This window comes from Crocuta crocuta, unplaced genomic scaffold (assembly GCF_008692635.1).
Source record: "Crocuta crocuta isolate KB4526 unplaced genomic scaffold, BGI_CrCroc_1.0 scaffold223, whole genome shotgun sequence".
In the NCBI taxonomy this organism is placed as follows: Eukaryota; Metazoa; Chordata; class Mammalia; order Carnivora; family Hyaenidae; genus Crocuta; species Crocuta crocuta.
In genome coordinates, this window is record NW_027529426.1 from 1,720,782 (window position 1) to 1,737,933 (window position 17,152).

At 41.7% G+C, this 17,152-nt stretch overlaps 1 protein-coding gene across 1 annotated transcript in view; it reads left to right on the plus strand.

The window, feature by feature from the left end:
• The window catches only part of BEND4 (BEN domain containing 4), a 30,826-nt gene that overhangs the window by 423 nt on the left and 13,251 nt on the right, over positions 1 to 17,152 (plus strand). Inside the window, exons 2-4 of the mRNA XM_077758870.1 lie at positions 4,592 to 4,678; positions 4,811 to 4,948; positions 6,678 to 7,244. Of these exons, the coding sequence (XP_077614996.1) occupies positions 4,592 to 4,678; positions 4,811 to 4,948; positions 6,678 to 7,244 (792 nt within the window). The remainder of the gene's footprint in view (positions 1 to 4,591; positions 4,679 to 4,810; positions 4,949 to 6,677; positions 7,245 to 17,152) is intronic.

Sequence of the window (17,152 nt, forward strand, 5' to 3'; positions counted from 1 at the left end):
GCTAGGAGGGGGGGGGCTGCACCCCGGGATCGCGAGCCTCCCGAGCATCTATCCCGCTTCTTGAAGAACTGCTTGTTGGGGAGCACCCAGCCCTCCCCACCCCACCCCCGTACGAGGCTCCTCTCCACCCGGAGGCCGCAGGAGGTCCCCTGGGAAAAGTCAGCTCTCCTGCGGGTTAGGCTAAGGGGACGTAGGCTGGTAGAAAGGCCGTAGCCTGGGGGCCTGCGCTCAAGGGCACCGTGCGTTTATCTCGCTCTTAAGAACTAAAAGTTCCTGCTCAGGCCTTTTAGGGCATTTTTAGAACCCTCCCCAAATTCTGCATATCAGTGAATCCAAGGCTTTTGTCCTAATGAAAATAGGAGCTTTGTCTCTAAATGAGTTATAGATGCCTATGCTAATGTTACGTTGTTTGTCAATATTTTGACACATGAAGGATTGGTTTTGAAAAAGAAAATGTAATTACAGGTAATAGTGAAGAGTTGTTCTGTCACATCTCTCACAGATTTGGAGATGTTTGGCGGCTCGGAGTGGGGTTTTTATGTAGGTGTCTTATTGTTTGTGGGGTGGGTTTTTATTTTCAGTTGCTCCTGACCCAATATTCTGTTGTGTTTTTATATTCCTTGTTAGGCTACCCATCCACTTCCATTTTTCTCATTTTTCCAATGTGTTCTCTCCCCTTGTCTTAATTTTCTTCCGTACTACTTTTAGTTGATGCCCATGTTTATTCCCTGGTTCTGCTTAATCTTTATCTTTTTTATGTTGTTTCTCAGCAGTTTGGGTTCTTTTCCTGTTTTCCGTACTTGTTTGCTCCTTTGCATGACCTTAGTTCCACCATGTTTACTGGGGGTTTTCCCCTTTTTTTTAATCTGCCTGTTCAATCTTTACTCTCATCTTGCTTTATCCTTTCAGTCTTTGCTGTCTTTCAATCTTTTATTTCCTTTTATACACTATAAATCTGCCTCTCATTTCCATTTTCATCCATAGTTTTAACCTTGCTTTTTCCTGCTATTTTTCCTGCATTGTTTCTTTCTTCTGCACCAGCCACTTGCTGTCCCTTCCATGTTCCTTGCTACTCTGGCAATCTCCTTGCTGTCTTTCGTTCACAAGGAGTTTATGTGTGTTTTTTTCTTTTTCACCTTGTTCTAAATGTACTCCTCCAGGGTTTCTTCTTAATTTTATCTCCATCCCCAGGTGGAAGTCACAACATCGCTGAATCTAAAAGAGTGAATAGGGGCTTTGTTTACTGCTGAAACTCCCTATATTTTTTATTTCCTTTTATTCTCAAAAGCTGCTGCTTTTTTTTTTTTAAGGTCATAGAGAGTAAGCTTGATGGCACCAAGGGCAGGATGCCATTTGCTTGTTGGAAAAATGGGAATTGGATAGTAGGTTTCTTCCATGCAGTGAAGAAAATGGTCTGGCAGCAAAAAAGAGGAAAAAAAAGAAACAAAAACGGGCCATAGTACTAGACATCCTGGATTGTGGTCATAATCTTAATCATTGATGGACAAAGCCATCTCTTAACCCAGCACAGAGATGTGAGTGTCCGTCAGAGGGACAGTCACCTTAAGAGCTGATTGGCTCTTTGAGGAACTAGTGGTTCCACTTTGAACCAATAAGCATGTGTGTACAGACAGACACCATTTAAGCATATTGGGGAGGGGGCTGGAGGAGGTGGTAAGTTGCTTGTTGCACCCTCACAAAAGTGTTACGGTAACCTCTGGGGCCACCTAATAGACTGAAAATAGTCAAAACAGTGATGTGATGAAATGAGTCAAGGATAGAAGAGATAAAACTGAGTGTCCACAGTAAAGGCAGTGAAAAGATGAAAAGGTTGAAGTGAATCTTATTTGCCATTAAAAGCCATAAACCATTGAGAGGTGAAATGTGATTAAAAATAGATTTTTCAGCATTCTTATAAAATCTCATGAAGAGTATAATTTTCCTTAAAAGGGGTAATATACCATGGTTTTAAAAGCATATTTTTCCTCTGTGGGAGGCTTAGAGTTAAAACCCACGTAGATCTTGATATGCAGCCTAAATTTGGCATCAGGAAATGGGAAATTGCATCTTTAAGCAGAGTACAATCAAAAATGAATTACAATAAATCCTATATAATTGCATAGGTCATTCTCTTTAATGAGATTTTATTAACCTGACTGTCAAGCTTTTGAGTCAGGCAGATATTTTATCTTCTTCAACTGATAAAAGTGTCAGCTATAAACCACCATATAAATATTCATAAATCTACACATCTGTGGCAGCCTATCAGCATCATTCTTTTGGACATTAAAAGCATTCTAATTACTTTCTGTCTAGCAGAGCTGAAATGCTGCCTGTTATAGTATGTGCTTGGCAGGCATGATTGCTTTTGTTTGCCATCACAAATAGCAGCATCCTATTTTATATACCGATGGTCCAGAAAATATTCAGGGATTGACTGAGCAGGATGAATATTAGGAAGCACCATCTGGTTTTGATAGCACCAAGTATATTAACTCATCTGTTAATTTTTGACACATCATTGATTTATTTATTTAGAAAAATTGCATCCTGTTTTGCTGTTTTGATGTTTGCCATTATGAAAAAAAATTGGATGGCATTTTTTTTAAAAGACATAGTTCATTGATTTAAGACAAGGGTGATGCTTCCAAAGGTGCTCTCATTTTCTGACTTCTATTTTCTATGCCATGAAGTCTTCTCTTAAGAAGTCACATTAATGTTTTAAGGAAATCATTTTGAACTAGCTAGAAATCCTTTTGGCAGATATAATGTATGGATACATGATAATAGGTCACAAAAAATTTTTTGTGCTTCTGCATTTTTAATATTAATATATTTCACCCTTCGCTGGGCTAAAATCAAAAGGTTACCACTAATCTCGACGACTGTGATCTCCTTCATAGTAACAGAATACTCTTGGGTATATGCTGTGATGGGCAAATTCCATTCAAGGCTTTACTTACAAAGAAGGACATTAAAGTAAAGCGCCTGTGTTTGATTGCCAAGTTCCCATCCCTCTTCTTACTCACTTATCAGATGTGGGATGGCTTAAACCACTTAAATTCAGAAGAATTTCTAGAAACGAATTTTTTAATTAAAAAAATAATCATAGGTTCAGATTTTGGAATCAGGCTAGGCACAATTTGCAACATGATAGTATCCCAACAGATTGCACACTAGAGCAAAATAAATCACAAGTGGTCACTTCATAGTGCTTCGTGATTGTGATTTATGAAGATTTTGTGGTGTTTAATTTTAGAGAAATTAAGAACAAAGTAGGTAGTTTTAAAGCCCCTTTATAAACTGTTGACTTTGTTCTTCCCTGCCATCTCTTGAGTGAGCATTCTGTAACTAGGGGAAAAAAAAAAAACAGTTAAAAAATTTTCAAAATACATGTTCACACTTTGCTCAATTAAGAATCATGGGTCAGTGACCATTCAATTGTGTTCATATGAAAACAGAACTTTTCTCCATTTCTTAGCGATAATGGGCATTGCACAGTACTTGCATTTCTAATTATATTCTGTCTGGGAAGCTAAAGTATTGCTGACTGCAATATGTAGTAGGTAGAAAGATTTGCTGTTCTCTGCCAAGTGTAATAGTATATTTTTCATCATATCTTTTGATATATTGATGTTAAATGGCGTTTAAATATTTTAAGGTATCAAAAAGAGGAGAAATTCAACTTCATGGGTTATGGTCATTATTTTTGCATCTATCAATTCTGAGAACAAATTCAGAATGAAGCATTTTTAAAAACTGAAGGCAAAGAGTGTTTATGGTTGTAGTTATTCTCCAATACTCTGAGTACACTATAATACATTATCTTCATAATGTACTGTATTACATAATGATTTTTTCTCAACATATTATGAGTTTATCCTTCAATTAAGAAAACAAATCATGCTTGTCCCTAAGTCAGATTTTTCCCCTTAAAATCTATACTCTAATGTGATTTATCAATATGATTTAAGCTACTGAGTGTACTTTAGGACACTGAACAAATATATTTGAGCAGTTTTTTATAGGCACTTCTATTTTAGCCTTTCCTTTCATATTTTGTTCCTTTCATCAAGGTTACATTAAAGGTGTATAGGCTATAAATCAATTGGGGCCATGCTGATTAAAATGCAAACAGTAAATACAACTTCAGGTCTAGAATGAGATTATAGGATTAAAATGAATGAAAACTGCCAGTGTGCTAGAATTGAAAATTCCCAATCAATATCATCCTTTGATTTTACTAATAAAAGAACAAAAACCCGGAAGTGAAGACCACCGTGCAACATCTTAAATCTTCCCACTTGTATGGTTCAGCTGTTTACTTTGTTTATTTGGTTTTGGTCAATGTAAAGAACTGATACCCAAATATTTGAGGCCTTTCCCATTACCTTTTGGTTTAAATCAGGGGCTCAGTCCTTCCCGTCCACCTGGCAGGGGGCAGAGGCATCAATTCCAGTGTTTGGTGTGTAAAATGTACACTCCAATATACCAAGTGTACTTTATCCTGGGCTGCTGCTTCAGTAAAGTTCCCAGCCCATCAATCAAGCCTAGCCTGAAACTATGCCTGACATCTGTTTTTTTTCTTCAGCACTCAAGATCACTGTGGAAAAAACAGGCCTGTGCCTAATATTGGTGGGATTTAAGACAAGAGTACAGATGCAGGCCTACGTGCCATGTATCTAAATAATTAACAAACTATTAAATAAAATATGTTCCATCCACCTTCCCTGACAAATATACCTTCTTAATGACCAGCTCTGACTTTGGAGTTTTCAGCCAGCCCATGGCCTTCTCTCCCCACCCCCAGCTTCATCTTCTAATAGGAGGAACCTCACATACACACGAATGGATGCCCCCGTCCAAACTTCCAGGCTCTGGCACCATGGTCTGTCCTTGGGAGAATGGCTCAGGGAAGAGTCCAGCACAGGCCCTCGAAGCAGTTTAAGTAAGGAATTCCTGGATCTGGGGTATCTCACCATGGGGTGGGGAGGGTGGAGGAGGATGGTTAGGGCAGGGCCCCCCTCCCTGTGTCTAAGGGTGGTACTGCTCCTACGCATGGGAAAGCGCTATGGCAAGAAGAAAAGTAAGTCCTGTGGACTCAGCCTGCCCAGAATGCTCTTGCCACCCTAGCTAAGGAAACGCCCAGTGTTACAAAGTAAGATCAGTGTATTTACAAGAGGACCCACGTGTATTCAGTAAATATTTTGTTGTTCCCATAGAAGCCTTCAAACATTTCACCATTTTTCATTTTTCAAGTTTTTTCCCTGGAGAAAAGATAGAGCCAATCAGCATTTTCAGAGACAACAGGTAGCTAGTTAAATTTCTTTTTTTTTTTTTTTAATGTTCATTTATTTTTTTGGAACAGAGAGAGACTGAGCTTGAGGCAGGGAGGGGCAGAGAGAAGGGGAGACACAGAACTGGAAGCAGGCTCCAGGCGCTGAGCTGTCAGCACAGAGCCCAATGCAGGACTCTAACCCACAAGCTGTGAGATCATGACCTGAGCCAAAGTCGGACGCTTAACCAACTGAGCCAGGCGCCCCACTAGTTAAATTTCTATCATAAATAGTTATTAGTATCTAAAATTTATAGTATTTTGTTTGTCATTATTCTGGATAGGAAAGAGAGGAAACAAGAGGCATCTTATATTTATATATAAGGCCTATAAGGTATCTTTCAGTATTTAAAAGTAGCCCATTCTGGGTGGTAGTCCGGAAAGAAGAGACTGCATTTAGGGTGATATTTGCATTTAGGGTGAATTTTCAAGACCCGAGAATGACAGCATTAAATCCCATTTTCACAGTTTTCAAGGGGTTTTTTGGTTTTCTGAACTGATTGCTTTCCGTTTGCTTTTTGTTTTTTCACTGATTGACAGTATGCTTTAGAATACATTTATGTCAACTGGTAGTCTGGACACATGCCATTAAAAGATTTGGCAATCTAATGGAAGAGGCTCTAAGAAGCACACTGCTCCTTTTCACATGATACTTATATGGATCGGCCTAAACATTGGCCTTGACAAGAAATCCACGTTCACAGATTAACGGAGAGAAAGAATAGCGAACACAGATGTTGGATAACACGGCTTTGCTTTCGGGCTCATCATCTTTTGCCTTATAGGCCACTCTTTGTTTTACCTTAGATGCCTAAGTGAGCTCTTCAAAAAGACTTATCTTTCTTCTCCAGTTTGCATCTGGGAGCAACGTACTCTTCGTCAGGGATTGTATCAGCTGATTAATAGCAAGGGCATGAGGGCGCTCCAGAAATAGAAGTAATGATTGCTGTAAGCCCTCCTATCAATGAGGAATTGAGTCTGCGGTAGCTGGCTTGATTCATTAGAGTAAGGATCTTAATGAAGCCAAAGGTGTGAGTTCAGACTTGTACAGGCCAGTTAATGCCACAGAGAGGGAAATCTCTCTGTGGTGCCCAAAGTGACAGTCCAGCCATTTCCCAGAATACGGGGCTGGGGATGACTCTTGAGACACCCCTCTGGTTGCAGGATGACAGGCAGCTATGCATCTTACTAGAAGTAGATTCACTGTGTTACCTTGGTTTGGGATGGAGAGCAGAAACACATATTTTTTAACATTTTTGAATGTTAAACTCAAAATTGAGGACCTTATGTAATCCTTTGTCTTTGGCTGTCCGTCTCTGATATGTTTTTTCATGTGTTTCAGAGAGTCGTATGATCTTGGATGCCTTTGCCCAGCAGTGCAGTCGAGTTCTTAGTCTCTTAAATTGTGGAGGAAAACTACTGGACTCCAACCATTCTCAATCCATGATTTCTTGTGTCAAGCAGGAAGGCTCGAGTTACACCGAGAGACAGGAGCAGTGTCACGTCGGGAAAGGGGTCCACAGTCAGACCTCAGATAATGTAGACGTAGACATGCAATATATGCAAAGGAAACAACAGACTTCTGCCTTCTTGAGGGTTTTCACTGACTCCCTACAAAATTACCTGCTCTCGGGGAGCTTTCCGACTCCAAACACCTCATCGGTCAGTGAGTATGGCCACCTGGCCGACGTGGATCCTCTGTCCACCTCCCCCGTGCATACACTAGGTGGCTGGACCTCCCCGGCAACATCCGAATCCCATGGTCACCCATCCTCTTCTACGCTGCCAGAGGAGGAAGAGGAGGAGGAAGAGGAAGGCTACTGTCCCAGATGCCAAGAGCTGGAGCAGGAGGTTATTTCACTGCAACAAGAAAATGAAGAGCTCCGGCGGAAATTAGAGAGCATCCCAGGTACTGTGCCATATTCCATGTGACCTAACTGCAGGTCATTCCTTTCCGCTGTCTGCGTGCACGCGTGCATGTCTACATACAGATTTTTGGTTTCAGCCAGCAAGGTAGAAAAAGTTGAAAAATCAGGCATGCACAGGGTGTCCTTAGCCTTCCAGGGCCACACAGCAATTTTTAGGACAAACTACTAGGGCAGACTTGTTCTATGTTTAAGTCCAGTCTTATGAGGTACAGACCTGAAGACCACCACCCCTTACAAAGATGTCTCTATCCTTATAAAAGTGATTCCAGACGTGATGCAATAAGATTGAAATGGGCCAAGTACCATGAGGTTGAGTTTTCTTCAAAAAGTGGCCCTCTTTTTTAGAAGCAGCTTTTGTATGTGTAAAGACTTTGCTGTATGTGTTTATTAGTAATAGAGATGAAAGTGAATGGATACTTTAGGTGGCGGACTTAAGTAGTACTGAACAAGTGGCCTCTTTTGTGCCATTAATTTCTTGCCGTTCTTGTTAAATGTCAACAGGCCTCATCTCTTTTTTTGCATGCAAGCTCCCCCTTAAAGTAAATAAGCACTGCAAACTGAAAGGAATAGATCAAAGACAGACCAGTAATTAAGCGGATCTCAAACTATTTGTGCCCCTGGCAAAGCAGGCATTTCCTGCCTCTTGGAGACACTAGATTTGCCAAATAGTAAAGTAATCTTTATGGCAGCATCTACTCTGGCTTGCAAAGCCGTTTTTTTACTATTTGAAAAGGTACCAATTTTGCTTATACCTTTGAATTCATTCCTGCATGTATGTGGCTTACAAAAGATAGTAATAAGATCGTTAGCTAGGCATTATCTTCAACCTGCTTTCATCATGCAGCCCACTGAGAAAAAATTCTGAGAATGTATCCACCGATGTGCATGCTTCTTGGTTAACTACATACATGTCCTAGTATGCTAATAAAACATATATAACATGCTAAAATTTTTAAAGGTTGATGCATAAATATAAATAGAAAGTATGTTCTTTTCCTAACTCAGTGTCTTTGAACCACCCAATTTGGCAGCTGACTTAAAAAGAAGGAAATCTTGAAGAACATTACCCACTTGTTTATTAGTACCCTTAGGAAGCAAAAAATAAAAACGAGTGTTAAGAATTGCCAGATCAGAAATTTTCCTTCCGTCATTTCATTTAAAAATCATTCCTCAGACCTGAGGTTTGGTTTAGAATATTTTGGAATTAGGTTTAGTACAGTTGTGTTGTGGGGGAGAAGCGGGTGGTAAAGTAAATTCATTCTCTCTCTGGGGCGCCTGGGTGCCTCAGTTGGTTGTGTCTGACTTCATCTCAGGTCATGATCTCCTGTCTTGTGGATTCAAGCCCTGCATCGGGCTCTGTGCTGACAGCTCCGAGCCTGGAGCCTGCTTCCTATTCTGTGTTTCCCTCCGTCTGTCTCTCTCTGCCCTCCACCACTGGCACTATGTGTGTGTCTCTCTCTCAAAAAAAATAAATAAATAAATAATTCATTCTCTGTCTTTGCAGTTGAGCATTGGGGTTAGATAAAGGGCCGTGGTGTTTTCCCAAGCCAGGAAGGCAGGGACCACAGAGGACACTAGGTAGAGCTCAGAGAATACAGTGGGACCAGACTTCCGCTGGGCTCTCAGGGCACAGAGAGAGGGGAGTGTAGCTCACACACTGTGGGATTTTACAGCTTACACAATTCCTTAAATTGTGGTCAGTTAACTATGGGTTTGATCCAGCCCAAAGAGGTGTTTTCCATCTTACTCCCCACCCTCCTCTCCGCCTGGGGGAGAAAATAAGTATCCTGGAGATCAGCCAATTTTTGATACTTACATCAGCCATTCAGAACTATGGGTAAGAGTTTCAGCACAGGGACAGGTGACACAGAAGTCCGGAGTGGTATTGTCTAATTCCCAGTCCTAAATATTTGTCCTCGGTAAATGTGAAGCACATTTGGGCCTTAGTCCTCCTCCTGTTTCCCAAACCTGTGCCAGGTGGAAGGGCTGTGTCGTGGAAAACTCTCATTGCTGACCTGCCACTAATCACTGTCTTGCTCCATTTCCCAGAAAGACGAAAATGCTAAAATTTCTTGAGCTTTCTTCATGGTCCGATATGGAATGACCCTTGTTGAAATTAGGCTGTGGTCACCACTGTTAGTGCAAACGTTCCAGCCCTGTCGATAGTCCCTCCCGTACACTTGAATCAGTAGCCATTTCACAAGGAGAACCATGATTGCTATAATCCATACCGAAACTCAGCTGTATAAATGAAAATCAGTTTGTCAGTTATGAAGAGAAAAAAATTAGTATAAAGTTCAAGAATTATTTGTGATTATTTAATACATAAGCTTATTACCTAGGGACACCTTGGAATTGGGTGTTCTGTTGAACATGTCACTTACGATGAAAACTTGAAGTGAAGGAAGACCTCACTAATCCCCTTACCCTCACCTCCCAATCTCCATCTTTAGCTAAACAACAAACCAGATAGTGAGTGATCACGTAAGAATCTACCTTTCACTCCATTAGCTATTAATTTTGTGGGGGAAATCTGTTATTTTTAGACAGCCCTTTGAAGAAAAGTGAAGCAAGTAATACACTCTTGTTCTGCATGTAACAAGAGTATTTTGCAAGCAGAAATTCCCCTGTGGAATGTGGGATGGATTTTCCTTAAGCAGCATCACTGGTTCCCAGTGGCCTCAATAGACCTCTGTTGTTCCAGAGGGCAATATGTTTCCATCACAGGACCTGGGACCTTGCAGATGTAGGCAATTAAATATTTTATCCCAAGGAAAGAGTATTAGCACTTACTCTTTGGTGTTAGATGATCACACTAGAAATTAGAGAGTCTGTTGAAAAGTTTAAGTTTTTTATTATTTTTTTTAATGTTTTTTTTTATTCATTTTTGAGTGAGAGAGACAGCATGAGCAGGGGAGGGTCAGAGAGAGGGAGACACAGAACCCGAAGACAGGCTCCAGGCTCTGAACTAGCTGTCAGCACAGAGCCCAACACGGGGCTCGAACCCACAAACCGTGAGATCATGACCTGAGCCAAAGTCGGAGGCTCAACCGACTGAGCCACCCACGCGCCCCAGTTTAAGTTTTTTAAAAGAAAGAAAGCAAAGTTAGGTTTAAAAGTAAAAAGCCACAGAAGAATTGATACTTGGATCAGGAATAAAAATGTTGAGACATGATTAAAAGAAGGAAAATGTTGGGAGAACTTCTCACTGGAGAGGGTGTTAGGTTAGAGCCGGCACGCTTGTTTGGAAAGCTTACCGTCAATGCGAGATGAGAGAATTCATAATGGAGGGTAGATACAGAATACCATATGTCATCTCATTTAAGACCCATTGAATGCAAGATGCACCAATATTCTATGTTCCACTAAGAAAGAAGGAAAAACCACTGAATCATAATTGCATCTTTGAACAAGCTCAGAGATTTTAAAATATGAAAAAAAATGTGGGTCTTAGGATCACATAAAATACAGTAATTTGAAAATAACTTCCAAAGTAAAATAATTATGACATATTAAAAATAACTTGAGATGGGGACGCCTAGGTAGCTCAGTTGGTTAGGTGGCCAACTCTTGATTTTGGCTGAGGTCATGATCTCACAGTTTGTTGGATTGAGCCCCACATTAGGCTCTACGCTAACAGCGAGGAGCCTGATTGGGATTCTCTCTCTCCCTCTCTGTTCCCCCCCTACCCGTGCTCTCTCTTTCTGTGTCTTTCAAAATAAACATTTTTTAAAAATACCTTGAGACTTTCTTAAGTGCCAGATATACAGAAGTACACTATTAATGTTATTAAATAACTTTCTGCTTTTATTTTTGAATGTGCATTTATTTTTGAAAGAGAGCGTGCGTGCCAAGCATGGGAGGGACGGACAGAGAAGGAGACAGAGAATCGGAAGCAGGCTCCAGGCTCTGAGGTGTCAGCACAGAGTCCAGCACAGGGCTTGAACCCATAAACTGTGAGATCATGACCCGATCCTAAGTCAGACATTCGACCAACTGAGCCACCCAGGCGCCCCAAGGAGTTTCTACTTTTTTTAAAAAGTACATTTATAATTATCTCCATTTATCTTCGTAACTCCAAACAAATATTATATTCCTGTTTTATAGACAAAGAGGTTGAGACCTGGACAGGTGAAGTCTGTGGCAGAGCTAGGATTTTTTTTTTTAAGTTTATTTAATTTTGAGAGAGAGAGGGAGCATGAGCAGGGGAGGGGCAGAGAGAGAGAGACAGGGAATCCCAAGCAGGCTCCACACTGTCAGCACAGAGCCCAACACGGGTCTCAGCCTCACAAACCTGGAGATCATGACCTGAGCTGAAGTGAAGAGTCAGACACTGAACTGATGGAGCCACCCAGGCACCCCTGTGGCAGAGCTAGAATTATAATCAAAGTCTCTTTATTCTAGATCTAGTGTATTAGTCTCTTCCACCCTAAAAATAGTTGTTGATTCTCCACAGTTTATTCTCACTATTCATTGTAGTTACATTCTATAAAGTCACTGTCAAGACTGAACTAGCGAACACCAAACTGTTACCCCTAGGAAAAATACAGAGCTATGTTCCTGAGAACCTCTAGTCACATTTTTACCAGCTCATCAGTGCATAACCTTATTTTATTTATGCTTTGTATAAAGAGACCTTATTTAATATATAGTCAGATTAACATTGAACTCCCAGCTAACAGCCCTATAACTCCTGCCTGAATGAAGCGTATTGAATATGTACTTTCTCCCTAAGGCTCATCACAGCCTTTCTGCACTTCGGAAACTCTAGACCACACTTCAGCCCTGTCTTTGGGTACCTTTTAAATAGCAGAATCACCAACAAAAAGCACAAAATGTGGAAAACATGGCATGTGAAGACAACACTTGTTACAGTGTAACGGAAACAAGCAGGCAGAGCAGTACCTTGCTCAGCTCAGCCTTAGCTGGGAATGTGTGCATCAGGCAAGCCAGGTTTCCAGGAATCTTCAAAAGTCCAGTCTGCAGATGGCTGCTGGAGCACCAGCAAGCGTGGATTTGACAGTTACAAATACTCTTAGCAAATTTGAAAACATGTGCTCTGCAAATAATGAGGGTTGACTATACTTACTCAAGAGGGTACAGACCAGAAAACTCACCTTGGATTATGCAGCCCTGATCCTATTAGTCCACAGTTGTTGTTTTCTAAGAAGATTTTTAAAAGCTAAATTAGTAATGTCAGTGTTTTGGATCATTTTACAACAGTAAAAAGCCCCTGGAGTGAGTGCAGTGTGGATGTCGGCAACCTCCCACTCACGCGTGCCCAGCAATGCCTGTGCAGGAAGGTTCAGGGCGCTTCTAGTCCTGGGAAGCATATTGTCCACATTTAACATGAGGGTTCTAAGGAGGACGAAGACCTGTGAAAATATTCTGAGTAAAAACTTAGAGCAAATGATAAGAACAAAGAGGTATGAAGGATTTAATTCTTAGAAGTTGGTAAAAGTTCCCACAACTTTTGCTATGGCCATGAGACAGAGAGTCAGAATGTTTGATAAAAGACAGTGGCTTTGGAGTCGAATCTGGGTTTGGAATTCTGCTTCTGCTATTTGCCAGCTGTGATTTTTGGCAAACCACTTAACCATTCTGAGCCTGTTTCTTTCTGTACCATGGGATTAATAATTCTATTAGAATACTGGAAGTATTAAGTCCATTAAGTAGCAGTTGAGTGTCTGTTAGGTCTTCCAGTAAGTGCTCAATAAATAGCAACTATAAAAACAGAGAGGAGAGGGGTCCTGGGTGGTGCAGTTGGTTAGGCAGCAGAGACCTGGTTTCGGCTTGGGTCATGATCTCACAGTTCATGAGATGGAGCCCTGCATCAGTCTCTGCACTGACAGCTCAAGCCTGCTTGGGATTCTCTCTCCCTATCTCTCTGTCCCTCCTCTGCTCTCTCATTCTCTCTCTCAAATTAAGTAAACATCAAAAAGAAAGAAACAGAGAGGGAAGCTGTTCTGTACCTAGTAATACAGAAATTTTAAGTGGTTTTCTTAGATTGTAAGTGGTATTCTTTTTTTCTTATTTTTTTAATGGTTAATTTTGAGAAAGAGACACACAGAGTGTGAGTAGGGGAGGGGCAGAGGGAGGGAGGTAAGAGTCTGAAGCAGGCTCCAGGCTCTGAACTGACAGCACAGTGCCTCACACGGGGTTCAAATTCACAAACTGGACACTTAACCAGCTAAGAAACGCAGGCGCCCCAGATTGTAAGTGGTGTTCTTAAAAAGAGGTCAGCATGTAGTCAATGACTCAAGTTAGGAGTGTCCAATCCATCCATTATGCATCTCTCTCCCATATGTCTTGTCAGTCTCCTGTCTGGATTCCACCTCTTGCATACCCAACGGTATGGGTCCCCCCTGCAGTTTTCATCCGGGCCTGTCTCAACATGGACTATTCCAGTAGCCGCTCCCCTCCTCCCAGACTCCAGCCTCTCCCTGCTGAAAAGCCTCCAAAGGCTTCACCTGGTCTGTAGAGTAAATTCCAGCACTCAGTATAACACGTGGAGTCCTTTGCTACCTGAATCTTTTCCTGTCTGTTTTTGGAGACTAGACTCTCAGTTCCCACAACACACCAAGCATTCCATCCCCAGGGAACAATTTGTGATTCCTGAGCAGCCTTTTACTTGCTTCTGGTCTTCCCTTACTCCCGCTTTTCCTTCCATTTCAAGAACATACTTTTCTTTTCCCTACTTGAGAAACTCCAGCTTATCCTTCAGTACCCAGTTCAGGTGACACTAACCTCTGTAACGAATTCTACCCCCTGATCCCAGGCAGAGTGAACCGCTTGCCATAGTATATCATGCATACGTCTGTGAAAGTCTGTATCAGGGGAAGTTTTTACTGTGTGTATTTTTGTTCTCTTTCTGTTTCTCCCTGGTGTCCCAATATGAGGAGAGGGCAGGCCATCTCAGCTCCTTGAGGAGATGAAGTCAGCATCATCTGTGTCTCCTAAATCCTAGCCTAGGGTCAGGCATGTTGTGGCATCTACCCTCATCAGTTAAATTCGATGGAGGTGGGACATTGTCATAATCAAAAGCATAAACATGCGTCTGTAAGGCTGAGCATTACTTAAAGCTTGTCGTTTATCTCTACAAATTTACAGTTCAAGTGCTTCTACTTTACAGACACAATGTGAGTAGGACACTTAAAGATGATGTAAGTGCACAGATGGCATGGTCATCAGAGGATGGTAAATAACTTCAATCTCCCTATAAAGTCATAGGTGTTGTGTTTTATGAGTCTTTAAAAATAATTATACAGCAAAGTAGATTAAATAATGCTTGAGAAACAAGAGAAACTCTGATCAAGATTTTAATGTAATGATCTGCAGTGAAAATTGGGTACTCAAGCCCAAGCACCCTTAATATGGCGGGAAAACAGTATTGGAGCAGTTTTCCTTGGAAGAGCCTTAAAGCAAAGTCAGCAGTCAGTTAAGTGACCTTTAAGGAATTCTCTAGGCTCCTACTCGTAAAATAATAATAGCTTACATTAGACAGGTATCTACTGGGTGCTTTCTGCTTTACATGTATCATTTCGATCTTCACAGTAATCGTATACAGTAGGCAATTGCCCAGGTTTTACAAATGAGACAACAGAGGCTAAAAGAGGTTGAGTAACTTGCCCAGAATCACACAGTTCCTAGTGCCAGAGGCAGTACATCAAGGGAAGAAAGTACCCAAGAATTACTTTGGGACCAATTTTTCTCATGCCTTTTTGTCAGCTGTTATATACTAGTACCGAGAATGTGTTGAAGACCCTGTCTTTGTGGATTTAACTGACTTAACTCTGACCATGAGAAAATCAAACCATCGAAGCCAAAGAGTGTGTTTGTTTTTGAGAGTAGCATATTCATCTGGATGTCTTAGGTACCCAATAGGGTATTTGTAATTGGTTTCTCTCAGTCTTTATTTGTTGACACAAAAGATCTTCCTAACTTGCTTTTTTTGCCTCAGGTATTTTGCTCTTTCTAGGATTCTGTTATGCATTTTAAAATGCTATTGCATGGTGGGGGGCACCTGGATGGCTCAGTTGGTCAAGCGTCCGGCTTCGGCTCAGGTCATGATCTCATGGTGTGTGAGATCAAGCCCCACATCAGGCTCTGTGCTGACAGCTCAGAGCCTGGAGCCTGCCTCAGATTCTGTTTCCCACTCTGCCTCTCCCCCACTCCCGCTTTGTTTCTCTCTCTCTCTCTCTCTCTCAAAAATAAATAAACAAAAAAATTAAAATCCTATTACATAGTTGGAGGGAGAATTCTCAATATCAGGATAGATACTAGGGACATTTGGGGTACCCTCCTGTTCTCCCTTCCCTTTAATAGAAGCTTGGGTTTTTGGTTTCTCATTTATTGTCTCATTAAACCTGCTCGGTGCATGTGCCTTTCTTTTATGGAATGTGTAAGTAAATAAATGAAACCTGCCCAGTGGGTCCAAGGTGGTAGCTTCTCCATCGGCAGGAACGACTTGCTTAATATTCAGAATGTGCATGAGGAGTCAGTTGGATGTGAAGGCATCTGGGACATAATTGGCTCCTTGAGGACCCTGCTGCTCTTTTCTTGCCAGAAGCCCTGACCCTGTCTCTTATCTCTTGGAGGCCAGAGGAGCAGCGTCTGGCCAGGACTGCAGGGATCTCAAAGGAAGCAGAGGCCCCTTATTCCCCTTCTCAGAGGGCCCCATGTGCTCACTGAGAAATTCCACAGTGTGTCCACAGATCTGTAGGTTGAGGAACAGCGGGGCAAGAGGGCAGGGGTTTTCCATGGTTGCCTTCTTGGTGCCTGGCGCTTCTCCCAGAAGGCAGCGTGGTGTAGCCCTGGGTCAGGATGATGTTTCCTTCTACTCTCATCCCTCTTGAATAGACACAACTATCTCTATTTTCCAGACTGACTTTCTTTTTTCACCAAAAATATTTCATTTGATTGTACAGCTTCTCTATTATAAATCTAGGCAACCCTCCAAAGAGCCCCAGTAGGGAGTTACATTCCAAATCGGTAACAGCAGGGGCAGGCTCTAACCCCAGGCTGGATAGGGGCCTGGAGGCCTCTGCTTGTGAGGGTCTGGGCTGGGAGCACACCAGGGAGGGGTTGGAGGAGGGGGTCACCCAGGGCCCAGTGTCGTGCCCCGTGGCTGTTTCGTTTTTTTTTTTTAAGTTTATTTATTTATTTTGTTAGAGACAGATCCCACAAGTGGGGGAAAGGCAAAGAGAGGGAGAAAGAGAGAATCCCAAGCAGGCTCCATCCTGTCAACACAGAGTCCAACATGGGGCTCAGACTCACAAAACCACAAGATCATGACCCGAGTTCAAACCAAGAGTCGCACGCTTAAACGACTGAGTTCTGTTTTGTAACTGGCTAAATAGGAGCTTTGTCTTGTCTTCCTGGCCTTAGGTCCTGTGCCCAGATACCGACCTACAGGACCCACTTGCCCCCTACAGCCAGCAAATGCGCATGAAATTCTGTTTTCTTCCAACATTTGAATCAGCTGGCCTTGGTCACAGCTTGGCACTGCTAGGAGATGGGAGAGTTGGCCTCCAAGCCTTTCCAGGGCTAGATGAACACTGTAGATAATATATAGCAAAGGAAGGGGAGACAATAATTATGTAGACATTCTTCAAACCACTTTTACATAATAATACATGCCCAGTGTAGAAATGTATTTAAACTGGTTTTTGCAAGGATGATGTATGGTATAATCGTTGCCGCTTGCTGCAAAATATAATCTTTCCGCTAAAATCTAATCGTTAATTATTATTAACCCTTCGGCTTATTTCTTTGCAATCTCTTTATGTACATAACTGTTCATAACATGGTTGAGGTCATGCTGAATACTCAGTCTTGTAGCATTTTAGTGCTTAAACATTTTTTCATAGAGATCTTAATAACTGTAAAA